This window comes from Sus scrofa, chromosome 8 (genome assembly GCF_000003025.6).
Source record: "Sus scrofa isolate TJ Tabasco breed Duroc chromosome 8, Sscrofa11.1, whole genome shotgun sequence".
Taxonomy (NCBI): domain Eukaryota; kingdom Metazoa; phylum Chordata; class Mammalia; order Artiodactyla; family Suidae; genus Sus; species Sus scrofa.
This window is the reverse complement of record NC_010450.4, coordinates 120,811,529-120,837,470: the sequence shown is the minus strand read 5'-3', so window position 1 is coordinate 120,837,470 and position 25,942 is coordinate 120,811,529. Positions and strand designations below refer to the sequence as shown.

At 41.3% G+C, this 25,942-nt stretch overlaps 1 protein-coding gene across 1 annotated transcript in view; it reads left to right on the top strand.

Annotated features, from left to right (window-relative positions):
• Positions 1-16,811, top strand: part of MTTP (microsomal triglyceride transfer protein) — a 50,809-nt gene extending 33,998 nt beyond the window's left edge. Inside the window, 7 exon segments of the mRNA NM_214185.1 lie at positions 1,179-1,390; positions 4,393-4,490; positions 4,587-4,708; positions 6,161-6,388; positions 11,823-11,947; positions 14,264-14,434; positions 15,469-16,811. Of these exon segments, the coding sequence (NP_999350.1) occupies positions 1,179-1,390; positions 4,393-4,490; positions 4,587-4,708; positions 6,161-6,388; positions 11,823-11,947; positions 14,264-14,434; positions 15,469-15,640 (1,128 nt within the window). The 3' untranslated portion in view covers positions 15,641-16,811.

Here is a 25,942-nt window from a genome sequence, read left to right as displayed (position 1 = left end):
GCTCTTTCCCTTCCTAGTTGTTTTTGCTTAGATGTGTTTCTCAACTCCTATACACCTGAGAACAAGGTCAACATTTAGGGGAGATTGAAAAAGGCAGAGGGAAGTAAAGATGAAAGAAAAATTTATAAGTGCCTAGTCCAAAACCCCAAACACTGGATATTATTAGGCAGTGCTGATAACCAAGGAAATTATTTGTTGCCACACAATGTAATTATTTTGGCAAATTTTCTTTTGTGTTAATGTTTTGTCAAAAAAAGAAAATCCCTGGAGTTCAACCCATGGTACAGTGGGCTAAGAATCTGACTACAGCAGCTTGGATCACTGCAGAGGCATAGGTTCCATCCCCAGCCCAGTGCAGTGGGTTAAAGGATCTGGTGTTGCCATCGCTGTGGCTCAGATTCACTCCCTGGCTCGTGAACTTCCATATGCCACAGGTGCAGCCATTAAAGCAAAAAACAAAAAATGAAAATAAAAGAAGAGAAACCCCTAATATAACCAACCTATGGACTTTGGGTGATAATGATGTATCAGTACAGGTTCATCAGATATAACAAATGTGCCACCAAAATGCAGGCTACTGATAGAGGGGGAGGTTGTGTGGTTTGGGGGGGTGGTAAGAAGGGATGGAGAGCAGGAGATATGTAGGAATTCTACACTTTCAGCTCAGTTTTGCTATGAACCTAAAATTGCTCTTAAAAGTAGTCTATTAATAAAAAAGAAGGGAAGATTCTGTGGTACTTCATCATACGGAAATATAGGTTCATGTAGCCATCTGTCTCGAGAGTCCCTTTACCACATGGCAGTGATATCTTTGAAAAATCTTTGTTTGTTAGGTAATACCATGATACGCTGCAATAACAAACAAGACTCAAAAATCTCAGCTTCTCATCCATGCTATGCTTAATGTAGATAAGGGCAAATGTGGCCTTGAGGTCCCTACAGTAGAAGAAGAAAGAGAATGAGAAAGTACACAGTTCTTAACTGCCTCAGCCCAGAACTTACCCACAGTGATTCTGTTCATGGTCCATTAGCCAGAACTACGGCCCCACCCAATTGCAAAGGAAAGTGGGAAATATAGAAGCATATGTCTATCTTAACAAGCATTAACTCTTCCTGCCACATTATCAATTAAAAAAATCTAGCTATGCACTAACTAAGCTGGAACATCTTATGAACAGGTGAAGAAGACCATGAACAGGATATATCACCAGACTCGCAAAGTTCACGAAAAGACTGTGCGTACTACAGCAGCTGCCGTTATTTTAAATAACAATCCGTCCTACATGGAAGTAAAAAACATCCTTCTCTCTATTGGGGAGCTTCCCAAAGAAATGAATAAATACATGCTCTCCATTGTCCAAGACATCCTACGTTTTGAAATGCCTGCAAGGTATGAGATCGTGCCCCTGTCTCTGCTTAACCAAGCCTGTTTATCTCCTGGTGTGGAACACACATGGCTAATAATAACGGTGTGGTCTTTATGCTGGGCTATGTTGCGTGAAACCCAAGAGTTTGCCAAATTTCCCACAAGGAAACTATTTTGTGGGCCAGATGAAACAACTTCACCTTGGTACTCTGATTTGGAAGTCTGGGTTTGATTTTTTCACTCCAGGTCTCCCCATTTGAAGTAATGTATATTACCAAAAGTTAGCACTGTTTTAAAAGTCCAACTGCATTTTCAATAGGACTATTTTTATAACTCGCATGATAAAATGAGGCAAATTCCTACCAAATGGTCTTTCATCTTAACTTTCCAAATATTAGGGATCTTTGAAGCCTCATTTATCACAGATTGAATGCATTTACCATTTGCATTTAAAAGCTTAGACAGGACCCACCTTTGAGGACTATTCAAAGTGTGCAGAATGGGATCAGAAGACTTCAGACTTCAGAATGGGATCAGCAGACTTTTCTTGGATGAACTTCCCTTCCAGTTCCCAGGTCTCTTCTCTCAAGTTCACTAATGGCCCTTTTCCTCACTGAAATCAGAGGGCCAAGGAAGGGATTTCCCTTTCCCCCCAAGTTATGTGCCAAGCACTACATTCAGGAAAAATCATATTTGAGGGTTCCCAGATGAAAAGAAAAACAGACATGGGGGAAAGATGGGACATAGATAAAGAGAAAGGAAATTGGGGGTGGGGGGGGGAAGAGGCAGTAAAACAGTGAAGGAAAGAGAAACAAGGAATAAGGCTGAAATAAAAAGAAACAGGAGGAGTTCCAGTCATGGTGCAGTGGAAATGAATCCGACTAGGAACCATGAGGTTGTGGGTTCGATCCCTGGCCTCGCTCAGTGGGTTAAGGATCCAGCATTGCCGTGAGCTGTGGTGTAGGTCATAGATGCAGCTCAGATCCAAGTTGCTGTGGCTGTGGTGTAGGCTGGCAGCTACAGCTCCAATTAGACCCCATAGCCTGGGAATCTCCATATGCCATAGGTATGGTACTAAAAAGCAAAAAAGCCCCTCCTCCCCCACCAAAAAAAAAAAAAAGAAAAGAAAGAAAGAAAAGAAAAAGGAGGAGTAAGTAGAGAGAAATGAGCAGTGCAAATAAGGAGGGAGCAGATGAGTGATGGAGAAAAGAAACAAATTCTCTCGGAAGTGCCGTATGCCAAGTCAAATGGATTTCATTTCTCTGTTTCTGCTTGTTTGCTTTTGTGAGACTGATGAGGGGATCCTGAGTGTATTTGCAGCCCTTGCCTTGTAAACCTAGTGGTTCAGGGGCCAGGGAAGAGGAAGCAGGGGGATAGAGAGCAGCCTGGGGAAGATGACAGTGCCATCATGAACACCATGGGTCAGATTCTCAGCTCTGAAGGCGTCAGAGTTGGAAGGGAAGTGAAAGGTCCCCATGCTTGATATCTCACTCCAGCCTGGGGGTCTAGTTTCCTGGCAGGTGGTTTCCAGTCTTTGCTTGCACCTCTGCACTGGCAGTAGTTTCACTTGCTCAGAGACTCTCACTGTTGCTGCTTGGCATAACTGAAATCTTCCTGTTGGCCCCGATTTCATCCCTGGAACCCAGCAGAACAGATCTAATCATTCAGGCTCTTTGACTATCTGAGGACTGCTCTTCCTCTTTTCTTCTCCAGGCTAAAAGATGGTTTTGATTTTTTTGATTGTTTTGATTTTTTTCTGTGCTGTTATAACTTTATTATTGCTGATATATTGATTCATGTTAAGGAGTCAGGGATAGGAATATCTCAACACTAATTAGCTATTTAGACAAGCTAGAGACATGGAGTAAAGTTTAAGACTCACTCTAGGAGTTCCTATTGTGGCTCACTGAACTTGACTAGTATCCAGGAGGATACAGGTTTGACCCCTGGCCTCGCTCAGTGGGTTAAGGATCTGGCGTTGCTGTGAGCTATGGGATGGGTCCCAGATGAGGTTTGGATCTGGCACTGCTGTGGCTGTGGCATAGCCTGGCAGCTGCAGCTCCAATTCGACCACTAGCCTGGGAACTTCCATATGCCACAGGTTCAGCCCTAAAAAAACAAAAACAAACAAACAAAAAAAACTCACTCTAGAGGAGATGCTGGTTTAATTGAAAACCACAGAAATACCGAAGAAATTCCTGGGAATTTGCTCTTTTATGTCACTAGCCAGTGATAACATTAAAGGGTGCAAGAAAACATTTCAAGAAGTTTTGGGCAACCTCTCCAGTTTGGTACAACTTTCCTTAAAAGTATACACTATTTGGAGTTCCCGTCGTGGCGCAGTGGTTAACGAATCCGACTAGGAACCATGAGGTTGCGGGTTCGGTCCCTGCCCTTGCTCAGTGGGTTAACGATCCGGCGTTGCCGTGAGCTGTGGTGTAGGTTGCAGACGCGGCTCGGATCCCGCGTTGCTGTGGCTCTGGTGTAGGCCGGTGGCTACAGCTCCGATTCAACCCCTAGCCTGGGAACCTCCATATGCCGCGGGAGCGGCCCAAGAAATAGCAACAATAACAACAACAACAACAACAACAACAAAAAAAAAAAAAATAAAATAAAACCGCTGTGCTAATAAGCACCTAGATTCCAAAGTAAATGTATCCTTTCAGTGGTAAAAAAAAAAAAAAAAAAAAAAAAAAGTATACACTATTTGACAATATAGAACCATGGTGATTCAAAGAACACGTGTTTTCCACTCCTGAGGTGTGTCCATCAGCCAGCTTAAGGCATTTCATGACTGGGTGTCCTGTCATTTTGATACCAAGCTGAATTTCAAATATCTGAGGAATGGAGGGGAAAGCCCTCATCCTGAAGCTGGCACTCCAGCTGGCACCTCCCCAGTCTTGGAGCGGCACGAGGAAAAATCTGGCCCCCTCTTTTTTCCACTAAGGATTTGGGTTCTTTCCAAGTCTGACTTGGGAAACAGCCATGACAACGAATATGCAGCTTTTCCCTTTTACGTGTTACAGCAAAATGGTCCGTCGAGTTCTGAAGGAAATGGTTGCTCATAATTATGACCGTTTCTCCAAGAGTGGATCCTCTTCTGCCTATACTGGCTACATAGAACGTATGTAACCCAAAAAGGGGTTCTCCCTTTCTGCCCCTCCCCAGCTCGGTATTGCTGGGACTATTGCTAAATTTGGGGGTTGTTTTTTGTCATCAGGTGGTCCCCATTCGGCATCAACTTACAGCCTTGACATTCTCTACTCTGGTTCTGGCATTCTAAGGAGAAGTAACCTGAACATCTTCCAGTATGTTGGCAAAACGCCTCTTCATGCTATTCAGGTAACGCATTTTCCATGAATTCTGCTTCGTGACGTTTGCAAGAAGTGAGTGTAAAGTCAAGCAAAATGCACACGAATGATAACACCATAGAATGAGTAAATTCCATCTCGCCCATGATTCCATCATCTATGAGAGGCTGTATGGTTTAGAGTCTCAGAGAAAGTTTAAAAGTATCAATTTGACAACCTACGTGCTTTGATTCATGGGACTTGCCATATATCCATTTTTCTTTTCCAAAGGCACACACATTGGCCAAGTTCAAATCATGCCAGTATTTTTTACATATGTTTTTTTAAAATATTCCATTTTTTCTTTATTTTTAAATTTAAAAAAATTTTATTAGTAGTTTTTAATGTTATTTCCCTTAAAAATATTCCATTTTTATTCATAGACATATTCCTTGGAGTTCCAGATATTTCATTCTAGAATATATTTCCTTCTCTGGGTGTTTCTGTCAAGAGATTGATTCACCATAATAAAAGTTTTCATAATAGAAAATGCTTCTCTAAGGAGTCAATCTATAGTTTTTCAATAGTGCTAAGAGAAAAAAGAATAAAGCATAGGTATGTGACAGGTGGCTGACCTCTATCCCTTTAGTTTTCCTCCGGATTTGGTGACAATCTTTAAAGGCTTCCTGATTGTGAAATATACTTCCTTTTTAGTTTTTATGCATATCAAGTTAGAACCTTCTAAATAAACTCATTGAAGCTTTTAAAATGATCCTGTGCTGTATAAACGTGATTCTTTTCAATGATATATGACTACACCCTTGGATGGCACTCTTGACAGAATAGCACGTTGTCTGTCCTGAGGAATCGCCATCTGTCTTCTGATATGTGCTCTGAAATGCCAAACGCCCAGTGGCTGAGATGCTGGGGAGGGAGGACAGAGAATATGTAGGATTCCTGTACGTGGAAGAGGTCAGGATGGGAGCCCCTCACCGTGCTCATCATCTTTCCTCAGACTGGAGAAGGTTTTATGTGGAAAGACAGGTCATGGCTCAGAGAATTCCACACCCTCTCACAGTGCAGACGGAGGCCGACTGTCCCCAGGTCCACTCCACCTCTTTTTAGGGGCTCTGCAAGATAGCCCATCCACTGTGTTGGACTGTTCTGCAAAGACGAGGAGTCTCCAGGATGACACCACAAGATGGAATGCTCCTGGTCTTTGTACTCAGGCAGAAGAGGTGTGGGTCCCGCCTCTGCCATTTGAGCTTTTCTTTGGTCTGTTCTGCACAATGGATACCATCACATTGACCTCAAACGGGGGCTGTGAGGATTCAGGGGAGACAAGGAGCTCATCTTCTATTCAGGCAGAGAGTTGCTTTGTTTTAGCGTAGCAGCTGCAGATATTTAAGTTTTGGACCCCCAGGAAAGCTCTAGCTGTCACTCATCAGCACATACAGGGCAGGAAGGGCACCGATGTCACAAATGCTGTATCTGTTTTCTCCAGGTGGTCATTGAAGCCCAAGGACTGGAGGCCTTAATTGCAGCCACTCCTGATGAAGGGGAGGAGAACCTTGATTCCTATGCTGGCTTGTCACCCCTCCTCTTTGATGTTCAGCTCAGACCTGTCACTTTTTTCAATGGATACAGTGACTTGATGTCCAAAATGCTGTCAGCATCCAGTGACCCTATCAGTGTGGTGAAAGGACTTATTCTGCTGATAGATCACTCCCAGGTAATTCCTTCATTCTGCAAGTGTTCATTAAATGTACCAGGCACATGTTAAACACGCTCTGTGCTTGGAGGATGCAAGACAAGGTTCTACCCAACTTGGACCTCACGTTCTAAGCATTTGGCCCTCTTGGTATTATTGCCTTTTTCCCTTTTCTCCTTTACTATGGGTAAACAGGGTCTTTTCACTTTATTAGTTGATTGGGACATCTTTTCATTGTTGGGGCACAAGAGGAAATACTCAACATGAGTATAATATAATGTTTATATCTCAATAAAACTAAGAGAGGGAAGGAGAGAAGAAGGGAGGAAGAGAGGGAGAGATTGTGTGTGTGTGTGTGTGTGTGTGAGAGAGAGAGAGAGAGAGAGAGAGAGAAAGAGAGAAAGAGAGAGAGGGAAAGTGATGGTCACAGAAACAAAATTCATGGAGAAAATTACCTAGGAGTCAACAGACAAGAGATGGCATTTTCTCTCCACTTGGTTTTCCTGGGCACAAGGGCTTAGATGATATTTTTTTCTGAAAGCAGGAGCTGAACTACATGACATCATTTATTATGACAATGATGATAAAGAGCCAAGTAGTGCATAATTTTGACCTTGCCAAATTAGAGGCAGAAGCAATCACTGACACCAACCATAGGTCTAATGGAGACTTTTTGCCCAGAATTCTCATGTTCATAGGTTAATTCATTGTTAGGGAATAGGAGTACTCTCCTTCATTTGACCTGCATTCTTCAGAATAGTTTTTTATTTTCTTCACTCCCAAATCATACACTGCTGTACTAAGATATAACAATATATTCTGTGCAATAAGTTAGGTGAAGCAGCTACTGTGGGATGGCAGTGGTCTGCCTCATTGAATTTTCTGAGAAACAGATGAGGGCTAATCTGAATAACCTTTGAGTTTGAATGCTTGATGCTTGATGTTTTTAAATACCTTGGCTTATTTTCATTTGCTAAATAAGGATCTTATGGGAAATTCAAGTGATCCCTTGCACTTTATATTTGAGATATTAAAGATATATAAGGAATTGGATTAAAATTTACAGACTATAGGACTTGCTTGGGAAGTTTTTGCCTTTGTGGTTAAATTAATAAGTAATAGCCTAGGTTTGAATTTTGCCTCCATGCCTTACCTTCTGTATGCTCCTGGGCAGTTACTTCATAGCTTTAAGCCAGCATTTCCTGCTCATAAAATGAGGCGTTTGGAATGGATGATCCAAAGTTTTCATCAGCTTTGTTCTTTGCTGGATCATTTGAGGATTTTGATTTGTTGGGTTCTGGTTATGAAATCATAAATTTTAAGATCTGGGAGAGACTATAAGTATTAGATTTACTAAAACTCCACCAAAGCATCATTGGTTGGAACTAAATATTCATTCCCTATCTTTATTATTTCTCACAACAATTCAGGAGAGCTGTATATATCAAAGAAGCCAGTTTGGGGGTAGCTTGAACAAATAGTTTGATCTTTATTATGCAACAAATATTTGGAAGTAGAAGTCCAGAATTGATATGGAAACCCTGACATATTATTAGCATCCAGACTCTTTTACCTCAGGTTGGCCCTCTTTACTGGTGGTTTTTAACATCATGTTTGCCGTGATTATCAGGTGACTGCTGCATTCCTAGCACTAATTCCTCATTCTGGGAAGGAAGAGGGAAGGTTAAGAGGCGGCAGAGTCTGACTCTTTTTCAAGAACTTTCCTGCAAGCCCTATCTGTATCTGCAAAAGATAAGCATCTAGAAAAGGAAGTCCTTTTGTTATCGACCAAATCAGTGTTCTATGAATATCTTTAGCTGCAAGGGAAGCTAGTAAATATAGTTTCTCACTGGTGGGATTGACACTCTGAACTAAATTGTGTTTCTGTAAATATGAATGAAAAGAAGGACAATCAGCCATGGTTCTCATACCTTAATCCTTGAGCTTATGCATGAAAAATTGTTGTCAGTTTATATCAGAATTTTACAATGCACATTTCCATTGCAGTATTATATGTATATTCCAATGCATCTCTGGGAAGATGCATTCTCTATAAAGAATTCTCAGCTGTGCCTGTGGCATGTGAAAGTTCCCGGGACAGGGATTGAACCTGTGCCACAGGGGTGACCCAAGCCACAGCAGTGACAGTTGGGTCCTTAACCCACTGAGCCACAGAGGAACTCCTGGGGAGATGCATTCTTAATGAAAGAACATCTCTGAAGAATGCCTAAGAGCGCTGAGAAAGTAGTCCACATTTGAAGATGCAGGAATAATTACAGTTCAGTACCATCTGTCTGGACTCACCTACCCATCAACAATACCTAAGGGTCTGAATTGAGTTATAAAACTTGATGCTAACATAGTGGTAATCTAGAGCAGGGCTAGCAAACTTTTAATGTAAAGGGCAAAAAGTAAACAGTTCAGGCTCTGTAAGACACAAGGGTCTCTGTTGCAACTACTCAACTCTGCTCATTGTAGAGTGGTATATTAACATATGAATATGGCACTGCTCCAATAAGTTTTTTATTTACAAAAATAGCCAGAGGGCCAGATTTGCCTGCTGGCCAGTGTTTGCCAACCCCTGATCTACATGATCTTGTAAGGTTTTTTCTATTCACTAAGCCATGGCACCATGGGCACATTCTATGAGCGACATCTTCCCTTAGCTATTAAACAGAACCTAGTGCCAGCATTTGTTAGAATGGAGTATGTAGCAGATGTGGGTTTATATACAAATAAGCTGTTTGAGTCTCCCTGCCTCTGCAGAGCACTCCAGTAATGCCATCCCAGCTACAGAGGCACATACCACTCTAGGTCAAGTGCTGACATTGGAGGAAATTTTGGCAGTGGATGGCCTGTCACAGCCCCAGGGCAGATGGAATTACTCTTCGCTCACCCTCCTCTCTCTCTCTTTTCAGCTAATTGGATTAGTCTTCAGAGAAGGATGTCTGATAAAGTTAGATTAATAGGGGGATCCTCTTTAGCCAGAACATATTTTCCTGAATGGAAGCAATGGGATGAGCTGTCAAAATACCAGTGTCTGAACTATAAGAAAACCCATGGGACCAAAAGTAAAAGATCAAAGGGGTCATATGAGCAACAAATACAAAGCTCAAGCATCTTGTTCTTCTAGCCTATAGACAAGAATTTAAATAAATATGTGCTCTGGGTCAAACAAGGACATTACCCTATGCTTTATCTTTTTTTTGCAATATTTCTCAGAATAGGCTTCCTCACGCAGTAGGAGACAAACAAGAACTGTAATTTCATGATAGCCATGTATGGTATTAGAAAAGTTTCCCCACTAGAAATAGTCTGGGTATTCATTCTAGCTCCACATGTAATCTCCTAGCCTGGGTTTTCTTTCCAATCTTCAGATATAATACCTACCATGGAAAATTAGTATGGGAATTAAATGAGATATCAAATATAGAGGCTTGGGGGTGCAAGAAGTGAATAATAAGTTCTCCTTATTTTTTTACTCTTCATAACTTAGAACCACTGCACTATGTGGTTTAGTCCTTTTCACAAAGGAAAGAGAAGTGTGTCCTTCTATAGGGATCTGTGGTCTGTCCTTCTGTGGGGGTCCAAGCAAATTTCTCTGTGACTATACACAAGAATTCTCCTGTGATGCCTTGGCATGAGAGAAGTGGAGTTTTCCCAGAAAGCCGAGGTGTTCCTCAAAACCCACACTGCAGTGGAAATGCTCTCTCCCCACAAAAGGCACATGGTCTAGTAGCCGTGAAATGTTCTTTTCCATGGGACTTGGTGTGTTTTGACATCTACATAATGTACGTCAGTGGGAAAGCCAAAGTCCATGTCACGGACCTCTGCTGAGTTGGCGAACAAGATTATCGTGTTCCAACTGGAAACAGAGAACGTGAGCCAAAGAAAAGAAAGACTGGCACCCAGTAGGGTTTATTTGGGAATGATCACAATTAGAGTGCATACCTTGATTCTGCAGCTTAGAGCATAGGTTACAATTAGGACATGGTCATTGTGGTTTTGTCAGGATACTGTGTATTCCTTCAGATTAGTTATGATGCCCGAGGAACCCCCCGCATCTTACAACAAAACATCCCGTTCTAGACCTAATGTAGCAGTAAGGATCCTCAGGGCTCTTTCCTAATGCGTCCTGAGCCCAGTGTGGAGAATCTCATGCCTTCATCCAAGTGTCTTTCCGACTGAAGGTAGTTTCCTGCCCCATTCAGACTTTTTCCAGTAAATCAAGTTCTGTGACTGGGATTTCTTGCCTCATTTTTGCAAAGTAGAGAGAAGTCAGGGAAATCAAGGATCAACACAATCCTTTCTAGAAAGTGAAATCATGGCATTCATAGTTGGGGAAAGAAAGCATGGCTTGTTTGGTCTGAGTAGGGCAGTTACATAAAGAAGTTAGTCATGCTGCCAGTTGCCATGAACCTAAGATCTTTGGAGGAATATCAAAATTAAGAGTACTGAGCCTTTTTCCCAGAACTGTTATCATTTCCCACACTGTCTCCAGGCAATCTGATTCCAATCCAGCTGCAAAAGTTTTCAGCCAGCACCACCCCATCTAATGTACATAGAAATTGTGAGAATTAAAGTGTAAATGCTGGCAAACAGCATAAAACAATGGGTTTCAGACAACTACAGAATTGCTGAGGAAGGACTATGTTTATAAATGAATCCTGTCCTCTGGAATATGCTTTGGAGTTTGTGTTGGTCTTGTTATTTTGTTGTCACTTCAAAGGTCGAACAATAAAGTATAAAGGCTTAGTTAAGTTGCCTTGCCTTAGCTTTCCTTTCCTAGGCAATCCCTGGAACTAGGATACTGCTCTGGCAGTTTTCATCCTGCCTTTCATTTGCCAGCGGGATGCAGTTTACTATATTTGACACAGCACATAACTACAGAAGTGCTAAAGGACTTCGAGAGATCATCTGTCCCCACCTCTCACCCCTACCCCAAAGCCACGCGGAATTCCTCACGGAGATGCCTTCATTTTCCCTAGTCTGGTGGTTCTCACATTTGGGTGCATCAGAATCACATGAGGGCTTAGTAAAACACAGATTTCTGGGGTCAGATTAGTTATTAGTTTCTAACTCAGTGGGTATGGGGCTTGCATCTCTAACACGTTCCCTGGATGCTCATGTTAATTGTCAGGGAACCACACTTTGAGAAACATGGCCCCTTCCAAAGTGCGGCAAGGATGGAAAGAAAGCCCCTTCTCAATGGACTCTAAACTACTTTAGTATTTTAATTGACTAAATGATTTAGCACATCAGTAATCTTCTGGTGATTAAGATTCGAATGTGTTTCCAAGCTTAGAGAAAGACATCAACATTAACACAACTCAGTGGCATTATGTAGAGCAGGAGGTTGAATGTGCCTTTGGAAAGGGGCTGGCCAAATTTTGTGCTTCTTCCTCTTTTTCTTCTCCTCCTCCTTCTGACTATTATTATACATTTTTGTTTCTAGGAGCTTCAGTTGCAATCTGGACTTAAGGCCAATATGGAGGTCCAGGGTGGTCTAGCTATTGATATTTCAGGTTCAATGGAGTTTAGTCTGTGGTATCGTGAGTCAAAGACCCGAGTGAAAAATCGGTAAGCATAAGTCTAATGCTCTATGCAAAGAACCGCAGAGATAGCTTTTTGGAATTGTTTAACCTTCTGACCTATCAAAACCTAGGCTTTCTATTTGTAATTATCAATCATAGAGTAGGAAATAACCATGGGAAGTCATTATTTCCATAGCTTCTTGGAATGGAAGGGTAGGTACCTAATAGAACTCTGCCAAGAATTTTTTGCTTTTAAAGACATCCATGGACAGCCTGCCCAGTGGACAAGATGTTTATCTTTTCTTGGTATCCCACTGTAGTAGGTGACAGTGCTGTCAGAAAACTTTACTGGAGTTCCCGTTGTGGCGCAACAGAAACGAATCCGACTAGGAACTATGAGGTTGCAGGTTCGATCCCTGGCCTCACTCAGTGGGTTAGGGATCTGGCATTGCTGTGGCTCTGGCAGAGGCTGGCAGCAACAGCTCCAATTAGACCCCTAGCCTGGGAACCTCCATATGCCGCAGGTGCAGCCCTAAAATGACAAAAAAAGAAAAAAAAAAGAAAGAAAGAAAACTTTACTTTTTAATTTTTTTTATGGCCATACCTTACAGCAATGCGGGATCCTTAATCCACTGAGCAAGGCTAGGGATCAAACCCACATCCTCACAGAGGCAACATTGTCTCCTTAACACACTTTTAAGCAAATTTTTAAGCTTATCCCTCTTGTTGGAATTTATAATCTTGCTTCTTTTACTGTCTTCAATGGAGAAAAAGAAGATCACTTTTTCACAGAACTAAGTCTTAAACACTATGAATCCTTAAGTGTTTTTATTAGCATTCATTTTTCTAAACCCAGTTTTCTCAGCTCCTTTAGTTTCTCTAATCAACCTATTGGATCAAATGGAAGTGTTTTATTTTGAACATAAAAGAATATCTTTGAACCAGTGTGATAATCAAAAGAATTATTCTTATGTTTGTTATAGTGCTAAAGAAAAGAAAATGGAAATGCAGTTGATTTTTATCTCTTTGGATATTTAAAAATACAGGGGGCAGGAGTGAGACAGGAATGCTAAAATTAGATTTTTAATTTATTTTGAACAATGAGTGAAGGAGTTGAGAACAATCAAAAAGTGGCACATTTAACATGAAAGGTGACCCACAGTGTTAGTAAAAGGAAACAAAGAATGAGAAACAGGAGAGGTTCTCAGAGGGATAAGCAATCTAGTTTAGGGCTTCCCACTGAATCGGTCTCCTTGCTCTGCTTCCTGATGTATTTTCTAGGTAAAAGTTTCCTCACATTAAATGGAATTGAATTATTTACAGAAGGAAATCGACAACAGCAACAACAAAAAATATCTTGTTTTTTGAAAGGGACACAGTATCCCTAAGATCAACCAGTGTCCACATTGTAGCCAATTCATCTTCCATTTTCCATGTGTTCATTTAAAAAATATCTCTTAAGCCTTTGTTGAGTGGAAGATATTAGAAGGTATGGTAAGGGATTCAGGGGTTTACACAGTACTACCTCTGACCTACTTTTACACCAGCCATAGGAGCGGGTGTGCTGTGAGTTGCACAGCAAAAATTAGCAGCCCCATCAAAAGAGCATGGACATACAACTCTGATTTCATCTAAAGTCTACAGTTAAATTAGAGTGGTCCAAGAGGCAGGCCTTCTGCTAGGATTGTTTTTCCACTTCCTTTTCATTCAAGCACCATCCTAGTCAATTGAAGGCCTGTCTATCCGGGTCTCCAGGTGATCCTTGGAGAATCTATAATATCTGTCCTTTCTGGAGCACCCATTGTACATGCTGTAGGAATTGTTGTGATACTGTATGTTTTTCAAATATCTTGGCAACCGTAGAGTTCTGTCACTAGAGCTCCTTTGGAGAAAGTGATGAAATGGAATTGAAATGCTACCTAGAAGCCAACAGGGAGTTAGTTAGCAAGATAATCATCAGAAACATCAACCGTCTTCTTGGTGAGTTTAGGCTTCATTTTAAGAAAACTCAGGTGTTTCTGACTTCCTGAAAGGACTGGGCCCCAGCCATGTTTTCATCTTGGCTCTTGGTATGCCCAAACCAAACCTTAGTGCCTGATAGACATTTCATTCCCTCATCTAGAATTGAAGGCTGGGGGCGGGGGGTGGGGACCATTAGGGGGAGGGCAAACCTTCACTGTCCCCTTCCTGGGACAAACCAGGCCGTGGTTCCCAAGAGAACACTAAGCACATTTAGATCACCTATTTGTCCCATAAGTGTTTCCCTCCAGTTATCAGCATCAGAAATTCAGACCCTGTGAGATTACAGCTTTTAGTTCAGCTCAGTTAATGTGATTAATGGATTGTTTTGCTCAATTCTTAGGGTAACCGTGGTAATAACTGGTGACATCACAGTGGACTCCTCTTTTGTGAAAGCTGGCCTGGAAATCAGCGCGGAAACAGAAGCCGGCTTGGAGTTTATCTCCACAGTGCAGTTTTCTCAGTACCCATTCTTAGTTTGCCTGCAGATGGACAGGGATGGAATTCCATACAGGTAAGAAGTGGTGCTTGTGGAATATTCCAGGGCTATCCTCAGGTATCAGGAACTTGCACCCAATTTCGAGTCTTCCATTTTAGAAATTAAAGGAAAATGGTAAAAACCCAGTACAACATGAATAGTCTTTAAATGACTAAAAGAGTAATTGTTAAGACTGAAAGAAAAGCCAGTTTCTAGGATACCAAGAAACTAGAATGACTAGTTTATTACAGAGATAATATATTCTATCCAAGATAATTTATCAAGGAAACAAAGGGATTTGATTTACCATAAGAGTTGTCACATAGTTTTAGCAAAAATACTAGATGCATATTTGTGATCAGTTAGTAGGCCAGAGCTGAGCACCTTTTTTGTTTTATTAATATTTCATGATCCATGGAAGGAAGGCTAGATGATACAAGGACAAATATGACCAGATTGTATTTTTGCAGAAGAAAGGATTATAGGTTAAATTCAGCATATTAAGCTGTTGCTAATTTCTACTAACTTATGTCTAGAACAAACTTCCATTAATACATTTTTTAAAAATCAACCTTCCAATGGTCAAAATTCAGTGACTAGCACAAGGCTAACTGGTTTGGGTCTGCATTTCCCTCAGGCCAGAGCTCTAGGGAGTTTTCCCTGCCAGCCTTCTCAGCTGAAATCCAGCTGGATTTGCTCCCGACTCACTCCCAAGGTGGGGCTCCTGGAATGAGGGGTGGGGGACATCCCAAAGCCTGCAGAGCTTAGCAACACCTCCAAAAGCTGAGAGGAATTTGATCCTTCATTCCAGAAAAATGAGTGGCGGGGCTCCCATATCCCAGGCATGTGCAGTGCTATCTGCTGGTGCGAAGAAAAAAAATGGGAAGAAAAAAAAAAAATTCACCCTGTTTGTGGGAATGAAAGTGATCAATCTTAGGCACACACATCCCTTCTCAAATGGCTTTGAGGCAGAAGCCTCAAAGGTTCACTCAATAACGTGGCTCTGGCCTCTGACCAGTGTGAGGCAACTTTCAGGTGTGTGTGATTTTACTATTGTTGTTGTTATGCAGGCAACTTGAGACCAAGTATGAAAGGCTGTCCACAGGCAGAGGTTATGTCTCTCGGAAAAGGAAAGAAATCCTCGTGGCAGGATCTGAATTCCCGCTGCACCAAGAGAACTCTGAGATGTGCAAAGTGGTGTTTGCTCCTGAACCAGAGAGTAGTTCCAGCGGTTGGTTTTGAAACTGATGAGGGGGTGTTTCGCCAGAATCGATCTTCCTGGAAGGGGTACGATGCACCGTGCCGAGGTACTTGCTCTCCGAGAGCACAGTGTTTACATGTTTTCCTGTATTTAAGATTTTTGTAAAAAGCGATGAAAAACTTCACCAACCAAATCATTCAATACTACTTATGGTGTCATTTTCAGCCAACCTACGTGACACTTTGGGTAGCATTCTTAGTTTTTTGTTTTTTTGGGGTTTTTTTTTATCTCTCTCAAATCACATTTAGTACAGTGAAAATAGTTCTACCCTAAGAAGAAACCCTTGTTTGTAAGAAACAAAATGCATACATATATCTCAGGAGAACCCAGTTTTGTTTCAACAATTTTCAATCAATGTACATGAAGTCCTCGGTAAAAGCTTCCATGGCTTGTTTCTACCAAACATGTTGGACCATCAAGGAAAAATAGACTTTTTTTTTCCTTTTTGGGGGAGTGGGAGATAAGGACAAGACTTTTAAAGGCTTTTGTCAACCAACTTCAAGAATTAGTGTTTCTCTCTTCGGCAGTTGTTTTTAATTAAGCATTGATGTAGAAGGCACACAGAATTAACACATAAAACCCCATTTTTCTGCTGTCTGTATAGTTAGATTGCCAGAACAAAGTCTTTCAGTCTTCTGCCTTCTGCCCTACAAAACTATTTGACTTAACATGAAAGAATTAGAAATATTAATTTCAGGACTCCATTTTATTTTTTTCTTGGGCTGTGTCGCTTTGGAACTGTAATGTGGTCCATTGTCCTTTATAAGGGACATTCTCAAATATTCACCATTTTATCTTTCATTCATTTGTTTTGTGGTGGAAGTTCTAGTATGTTGGACTACAATCTAGAAAAGCCAGAATGGCTGAAAGAGTTTAACAACACTTTGAGAAACTGATGCATTTGGACTTCTAAAATATGAAGTCAAAAAAAGAATGTCTCTATTTGTGCAAATTAAAAGAGCCCTGTTAACCATTTTCAAATATTTATTAATAAAACAGATACATGTGTTGATAGTGAAAGCCCCCAAATGGACAACAGGTGCTCACTTGTCCATTAAACACACACACACACACATACAGAGGAAGTTTAGCTAGACCGCCATTGGTTGTAAATTTAAAATGATATGTGATAAAATAAATATGTGGAATTCTTATTGAATTGCTTTGGTCTTCCATTACTTTGAGCACCATATTTTTCTGTTCCTGCCGCTTTCTGAGCCACATATGCAACTAAGCCTCTGCAGCTCTATAGAACAGACTAGATACTCTAACAGGTGGTCAGAGCCCTTTAGAAAACAGGCTACTGAAAACAGCAGCAGTCAGAAGCTCTTAAGGGCCTGTAAATTAAAAGAAAATAAGCTCTAAGCCTAATTTTCATAAAGCTCTGGACCTGCACCCTTATTGTTACGTGACTCAGAAGAGAAAAACGAATAAAAACCTGTTGGTGGCCTTGGCCTTGAAGGAAGCATTCTGCAGTAATACTCAGGCTGCAACAAAAGTGAGTTGATCTAGGGCACTGAGCTGAAGATGCCCATGGGCTAAGGAACCTCAACAGAGTGATGCTTCGCAAATCACAGCTGCTTCTGTGATGTGAAATAATAGCTTACTTAAGAGCGGTGGCTGCAGTGGGTGTCAGGGACGTCATTGCTATGCTACTTCTCAACGGCTTCTCTGCCTGGCTGAGTCAAATATGGCACCTGTCTGGAGAATGGGTGGTACCTAGTAACTCTAACATGCTCTAAAGAGACAAGAAACCCAAGGCGCTGAACGTACGTTAACTCCTTTCTAGATAAAAAAGATTGAAATTTAAGAGGAATTGGGTGATACTCCACATTTTAAACCACATATTGTAGCCAGAAATCTAAACCTTACTGCTCTCCCTAGTTTTGACCACTTCATTCTTCCAAACACTAGTGTCCAAACAGTTGACTTCTGCAGAGCTGTCAGTCTGGGAATTGCACTGCCCTCTGACAGAGTCCCTGTGCCCAGTCAGCTTCCCCTGCAAACCTGAAGGATTTAGGCTAGCTGCTTTCCTCCTGTGAAGTGTTACAGCCGTTCCATGTCTCTCATTGGAGGATCACCCATGATGAGTTGCTCCCTGCTTCTAAGAACCTGACCACTTTCAAATGCATTTTTTTTTTTGGTCTTTTTAGGGCCACACCTGTGGCATATGGAGGTTTCCAGGCTAGGCTGGGAATCGAATTGGAACTGTAGCTGCTGGTCTACACCACACCCACAGCAACTCAGGATCTGAGCCAAGTCCATGACCTACACTACGGCTTGCAGTAATGCCAGATCCCTAACCCACTGAGCAGGGCCAGGGAGCGAACCTGTGTCCTCATGCGTACTAGTCAGTTTTGTTACTGCTGAGCCACAACAGGAACTCCTTAAAAAGAATTTTTAAAGCTAACACTTATTTAGTATTTATATGAGCCAGGTATTTTCAAGCATTTTACATATAATAAATCATATCTCACAACAACAATATTTAACTGGTGGTAATATTATTTCCATGTTGTAGATCAGCACCATTCAATAGAAATATAATGTAAACACAGAAAGTTTAAATGTTTGTTCATAAATAAATGTTTATAAACATGTTTAAAAATAACCGTACACCCAAAAGTGTATTTATAATATAAATGTTAATAAATATAAACATAAACCATTTTAAATTTCTAGTAGCCCTATTTTTAAAAAAATGAAACAGTTGACATGAATTTTAATAATGTATTTGTAACCCACTGTATCCGAAGGAGTATCATATAAATGGGATATTTTATTTGGGGGGAAGAGGATTAGGTCATAGACATAAGATATATAATTTTCATGTATATAGCATCCCTCAATTTGCATTAACTCATTTCAAGTGTTTAATAGCCATGTGTAGCTAAAATGGTTACTGAATGAGACAGCACAATGACAGACAGGGAAACTGGGGCACAGAAGACACTTAACTTACCCAACAGGAGACTTTTTTTGGCTAGGAAATGGTAAAACTATAATTAAAATATAAGTAGTCTTACCCCAGAACCTGCTCTCTGAATCCAATCTTCAGAAAAGAGAAAAGTGGGTGGACTCACATGCCCCAATTTCTAAACTTACTACAAAGCAACAACAATCAAAAGAATGTGCTACTGGGGTAAAGATAACAGGCAGATTACTGGAATAGAACTGACAATCCAGGAGTTCTGCTGTGGTGCCATGCATTAAGGATCCGGTGTTGCTGCAGCTGTGGCACTGGTGGAAGCTATGGCTCGGATTCCATCCCTTGCCTCTTCCGTATGCTGTAGATGTGGCAAACAGAAGAAAACTGCATTCTAGAAACAAACCTTTACATTTATAGCCAATTGATTTTCAACAAGTGTGCCAAAACAATTTGGTGGCACAGCAACACCGGATCCTCAACCCACTGAGGGGGCCAGGGATGGAACCTGCATCCTCATGGATACTAGTTGGGTTTGTAACCTGCTGAGCCGCAATGGGAACTCCTACAATTTATTAATCTCTTTAATTAGTCCCCTTACAACATGGAGGCCTTTAGGATCAAGAAGTGTACCAGGTTAAAATAAAGTTTTAAATGGGAAACTCAGTGAAGTAGGGAAAGAAATACAACTAAAAACATTTTTAGTGCAATGTATGAATGTTGTAGAAGAAAAGTATTCTCAATCCTAAGAGTATCAAGAGGAGAAAAATAAAAAAAAATCATCAAGGAGGTGAAATTTGAAGGAGCCCTTGTGAGTTTACCTCTCTCCCAGTTACTTAACCAGAATTGGCTTCTTTGTGTATCAGATTCCTTCACTGTCCAGGACATTTAAAACCCCCAAATGGAGTCATTTGCCTTCAGCTTGGGTGTGAAGATAAACTATTCACACTCTAACAATTTCATATTCCATTTGATGAGATTAGAGAAGAATACAAAAATTTACATCAATGAAAAGTCCACCATTAGAGGTACCTTAGCCAATTATTTACCTTCCATAATGGGATCACAGTTCATTTAGAATCAATTAGTAATCCTTTGCTACGCTCCTATTAATAAAAGTTTAATTTATTCACAGTTGACTTGGAACATCACATAAACCTGTATGCTATTTTCATCCTTCTATTTTTACTAGAAAGATTCCTGCCATAATCTTCTAGGATTACATGTTAAAGTTTGGATGTTCTCTTTCCAGAGTAGGCTTTAGGTTTAAATTACCTTATTCCTTTGTTGGTGAAAGTGAGTCATCTCCATTCTGTGTTGGGGTACCTGTCCCCACTTTATTTTATACTTGTCCCACTTAATTTGCCTGAAGGTTAACCACGTAAACATGGTCACAAGTAAGATTTTAGTGTGAGATAAATCAAATGATTGAGATTCAAGGGGATACTTAAGAGTGAAGATGTTCTAACATACCCCCCAATGAAGGAAGATGTCAGCTCTTTCATAAAATCTGAGGGGGGCTTGGTGAATACAAAGCAATTGTGGGATGAGCAGATGATTCCTAAGAATTAAAATTACTCATGCCTAACCAAAGTCTTCCATAGTCTCCCTCTACCCTTCTTACGCATCATTTTATATTGTACCTGTTAGGCGCCATGTACTGCTCTAGGCACTTGAGAGTTATCCAATTATTTCATTCGCAGAAAAACCTTATAAGGTAGGAATCATTATTATACGCCCCTTGTACCTGAAGAACTGAAGCACAGAGTGGTTCAGTGACTTGTCTAAAATCCCATGGCTGATAAAGAGCAGAGTCAGGATGTAACCCAGGAGTCTTCCCCTTATGTTCAAACCCATAACCATTGTACTCTACTACCTCCCCAAGATCCCGTCTGAGGTCCTAAGCCCAGAAGTCAATTCCCTCTCCACACTCAGGTTCAATATTTTACTCCATCAACATTCATTTATGATAAAAAAAAAAAACTTCAGAAAGTGGGCACAGAGCGAACATACATCAACATAATAAAGGCCATAGATGACAAATCCACAGCTAACATCATAGTCAACAGTGAAAAGCTAAAAGCATTTCCACTAAGATCAGGAACAAGACAAGAAAGTCCACTCTCATTACTTTAATTTAACATAGTTTTGGAAGTCCTAGCCATGGCCATCAGAGAAGAAAAAGAAATAAAATGAAATCCAAATTGGAAAAGAAGAGGAACTCTCACTGTTTGCAGATGACATAGTACACCATTTCATTACAGGAGTTCCCTGGTGCCTCAGGGGGTTAAGGATATGGCGTTGTCAATGTGGTGGCTTGGGTTTGATCCCTGGCCCCGGATGCTCTGCATGCCATGGGCAAAGCCAAAACAAAAAATCCCCCAAAAACTATTTCATTCCAGCCTCATCTGCACTACTCTTCACAAACAACACCCCTCCTATAACTGCCCCTTGTCTTCTCCAAAAATACACCAACATTCTGCTACTCTGGTTCCTATGCTTTCATCCTTCCTCCTGCCCTTCTGAAACAGACAGCCCTAACAGCCTGAACCTAGCCAAAACCCAGATTGGGAATTGAACCCACATGCCGGGACTCAAACCCATCCTAAAGCCAGATTGATGCTTAAATCCATGGTTTTAAATTCGAGTTACTCACCCTGTTGTCTGGACTCACCAAGGCTCAGGTTTTTTATGCCTCCATGCAGCAGGAATTCAGCGAGACAAAAGTGATAGGCAAGAAACAAATTTGTTAGGATAGGACGCTTGTAAGAAATGCAAGAGGGCAGGCAAGGAAGCTTCTGCCCCAGGATCGGTGGGCTACAGTTTTATCATCCAAGGGGCGTGGGGGTTGGAAAGGCCCGCCTCTTCCTTTCTGGGAGTGGTAGCTCCTCGTTAGTATCTGGTAAGATGTGTATTCACATCAGCTGAAGGGCGGTCCTCAAACTCTTGCCCTTGGTCTGAATCTGAATGCAGGCCTATCTCATCCCCCACCCAATGACCTGAGGCAATTCTCACACCTCCAACAGTCAAGCAAGGCTGCCTTGTTCTGATGGCTTTCTTGAGCTTACAGTGGTCACCCAACATCCCCCAGGTTTCCCACTCTATCTGTGATCCCCTACTGGGACTTCTACAACCACCTGTGCCTACTCTATCACTTCTGCCCAAATGAATCTCATCAAGCCCCAGCATCCATCACATTTCCTGCACATAGAATCTGCCAGCTACTGAGCCACCTGCTTCTCAGGTACACTTAATATATATATACCAACTGTTTGGGAATTAACCATACCAAGGTACTCTTCTCTTTTGCCTCATGTCATTAAAAATTTACTTTTATCATGTAAATACCTTATTTCCCAAATGAAGGGTGAGTTTCTCAAGCTCAAGACCATGTATATATCTTTGGTATTCTCCCCATAGCACAACTGGTGTAGAGCACCTACTGAGCTACTCCCCATGAGTGTCATTGCATTTGCAACTTTCAGGATGCTTTCCAATGGCCAAGGAGACATTAGAAATATACAGAGCTGCTGTCTGCCAAAGCCTCCATAGCAAACCATGTTGGCGCTCAGTGCTTTTACATCCCTTCAAAAAAAAAAGTTAGATTAACTTTGCCAAAATGAGGAAAAGCATTATTTCTTAAGCACTTTTTTTTTAAGGGCCACACCCATGGCATGTGGAAGTTCCTGGGCTAAGGGTCGAATCAGAGCTGCAGCTGCTGGCCTATGCTACAGCCACAGCAGTGCAGAATCCTACATGTGTCTGTGACCTACACCACAGCTCATGGCAACCAGATCTTTGGCCAGGGATCAAACCCGCATCCTCATGGATCCTAGTCAGCTTCATTTCTGCTGTGCCACAATGGGAACTCCAAGCACTATTTTTTTAGCAGGGGTTACAAAAATCCTGAAACAGGTGTTTATTTTCTCCATTTAAAAAAATCGTCGAGGAAAATGAGGCTGGGAAGGGGACTAACTTGCTAGGGACTGGTATGTTACTGGGATGGGTCCAGGGCAGAGGTTGCTGCTCAGGACATCAGCCTTCTTGCTTCCCTCTAAGAGAGGGGTCCACCATGGTTGCCAGTGCCTTGTGGGTCCAGAGCAGTGAGTCTCGAAATTGCTTGCAGAAGAATCACCCGGAGTACTTGTTAAAGCACAGATTGCTGGCCCTCCTCCCTATTTCGAATTCAATTGGCTCAAGATGGGCTGAGGATTTGCACTGAAAACAGATAAGGTTTGAAGCCCATGCTGTTTGTTTGGGGGCCACACTTTGAGAGACTTGCTCTAGAGAATAAGGAAGACGAAGTCATAAGATCACTGGTCTCTTCTGAAATTTGTTAACTTTGTGTTTGTGTGTGTGTGTGTGTGTGTGTGTGTGTGTGTGTGTGTGTGTGTATTTGGGGGGAGGTTGTTGGAAGGGTTGAAAGTAAAAATGTGAACTTTTAGCAGGGAAATATGTATTTCAGCAAATCATAAGGGCTTCTCATAACTCAATCCTCAAGATAATTTTATACAAGTGAAATGCTAAAATATGAAGTTTCTAAATGGGGTGATTGCATGTTTCAGGGTAGACGGTAGGGAGACATCTGTGTCAAAAGAGTTAAGAATTTTTTTTTTGTCCTTTTATTCATTAATTCTACCTAGAATGTTTTGCCTCAAGGAAATCATCAGAGATATTTGGAAAAATTTGTATTCAGAGTCTGATGCAGCATAATTTTCATAGCCTCAAACCATAAAAACTAAGTACTTAAAAAGATGAGATTGATTCAACCTATTTTGATAAAACCTAAGATACAGCTCTTAAAAATCATTCCTTTAAGAATACTGGAAGATAAGGAGGTTGGTTAATTATTTTATGAAGAAAAAAAAATAGACTACAAAATAGCATGTAAACTATCAAATACACTTGCAAGTATTTATTTCTGGAGGCAATGTGCTTAGTGATTAATAATTTTCCCTTCTTTTCAGTTTTTTGAACATTTTAACATTTTCAAATTTCCTTCAAAGAACAAGCACAATTTTTATAAATATGGTTTGGATATTTTTAGCAGTGAACTTGGATTTTTTGGAAGCAGAAATGCTACAGTGGGAGTTCCTGTTGTGGTTCAGTGGAAAGGAACCCAACTTGTATGCACGAGGACATGGGTTCCATCCCAGGCCCCACCCAGTGGGTTAAGGATCTGGCATTGCTGTGATCTGTGGTGTAGGTTGCAGATGGCCCGGATCCTGCATTGCTGTGCCTGTGGTGTGTGCCAGCAGCTGCAGCTCTGATTTGACCCCTAGCCTGGGAACTTCAATATGCTGCAGGTATGTAAAAAGTAAAAAAACAAAAAAACAAAACAAAACAAAAAAGCTATAAAGGAGAGGTATATTGTAGCAGATAATATTTCTTGAATGCTAATTACAGGCTGTGGCAATTATATTATCTAATAATTCTTTATAATAATATAAAATATGTCACATATTGTCTATATTATTATTTTATTCTGCAATACTCTATCAAGTGTGTTTGTGCTGTATATACATATGTGTATCACAAAACTTGTTTTCACTTTCTTTTCAGTAGTACTGAAGATACATAAGCCTTCAGAGAAGATTACACTAAGTGAAAAATCTGTTGATCTGTGTAAAACTTTAAGGGACAGAAAAAAATGCATCTTTTGCTATGTCTTTGATGATTGTCTTTTTATACCACCTCTGTTGGATAAACTTCCTATTCAAGGGCTTGAGCCCTGCTGCTTCTCCCTTCAGAAGCTCCCTGCTTCCTGCACAACTAAACAGCTTCCTCACTTTCAGGCTCTTGCTATTGCTGGGTTTTCTGGTTCTCTTCACACCCAGCCCTCTTTGCTTCCTGCCTGCCCCAGGCTGGGTCGCTGGCATGGATCTCCTCTTTGTGGCCGTTGGCCAGTTTCCTCTTTCAATCTCCATCCCTTCGACAAGGCTTAGACCGGAGAGCTCCATCAGCATATCAGGCATTCTCACCATGTTTAAAGGCTTTCTGAAATCCTAACCTCTTCGTGAATCAGAGCACCTGGCATATAGCGGGCATTCATTCACCCCTAAAGAACATTGATTCTCTCCACGCTGGAAATACAACAATGATTTCTGCCCTGAGACTCCACCATGTGCCCAATACACCCACAAAGCATGCCTAGAAAATCTTGCATAGACTGTCCTTATTCTAGATTTTTCTTCTAGAATTTTGACCAAGTCCATACTCATCTAAGAGCAGAATTTAAAATCCCTCTTTTAAAAAAAGTATCTTTTTAAAAATTCTCCTTAATGAGGATGGTGAATGAAACATATTCCCAAATTATTCAACTCTTCCCATTGAGAACTGGTGGTCCTGCCCCTTGAAGCTGGGTTCTGTGATTAATTGTCAACTAGAATATGGTGAAAGCAATGCTGTGTCACTTTCTGAGCTAGGCCTTAAGAGATGGGCGGGGCCTGCTTCCTGTCTCTTGGATACTCACTGTTGGAACCCAGCCACCATATTTTGAGGAAGCCCAAGAAGTCCATGGAGAGGCCCAGCTAAAGAAGAACGGAGGCCCTCGTCTGGCTCCAAATGTACTCCCAGCTGATAGTGATCATCAGCTTTCTAGTCATGTGAGTGAGTCATCTTGGAAGCAGATTCTCCCATGGAAGTCGAGCTGCTGTGTGAAGCAAAGCCAAACCTTCCATGCCAAGCTCCGCCCAGACTGCAGACTCACAAGGTAAACGAATGAGTTTTGTGTTTTTTCAGCCACTAAGTTTGGGAGTGGATTGTTACTCACCCATACATAACTAGAACAATTGTTCTGAACATAAGGTAGTGAATCTGCTTTAGTAGGGCTTTGTTAGGTGGTCAAATTGCTCCGAATAAGAAATAATAGAAATTAAAGGATTCTGAGTTAGCAAGCTAAGGAGCAGAGGAAGCAAAGGACGAAGAGAGGGAGAGGGATCTAGCCATGCGGAGAATGGCTAAAGCACAAGGAACTCAACAGCCAGGGAAATTACCTAGTGCCAGAGATGGCAGAGGGGTGTACAAGAACGGGAATCCCAGTGCTCAGGTTTAAGATGTTTGCCAACACAGCTGGCTGCCCTAGGATGGAGCACCTGCTACTCACCAACCCAGGTACCATAAGCCCTTAGCAAAACTCTGGCATGCAAAGGTAGACTCAGGATGGGATGGAGGTCTTGCAATCACGCCTGGGGGGATAACGCAAGGCAGAGTAAAATAGTGCACACTTGAGGCAAAATGAAGAATGGAATCTAAGAATTCACTGGCAACAAGAGCTGGGAGCCAAAGATAACTCAGGAAAATACAAGGCCTGGAACTGGCCTCAACTTTCTGGCTTGCTCTACAACCCCCAAGTCCA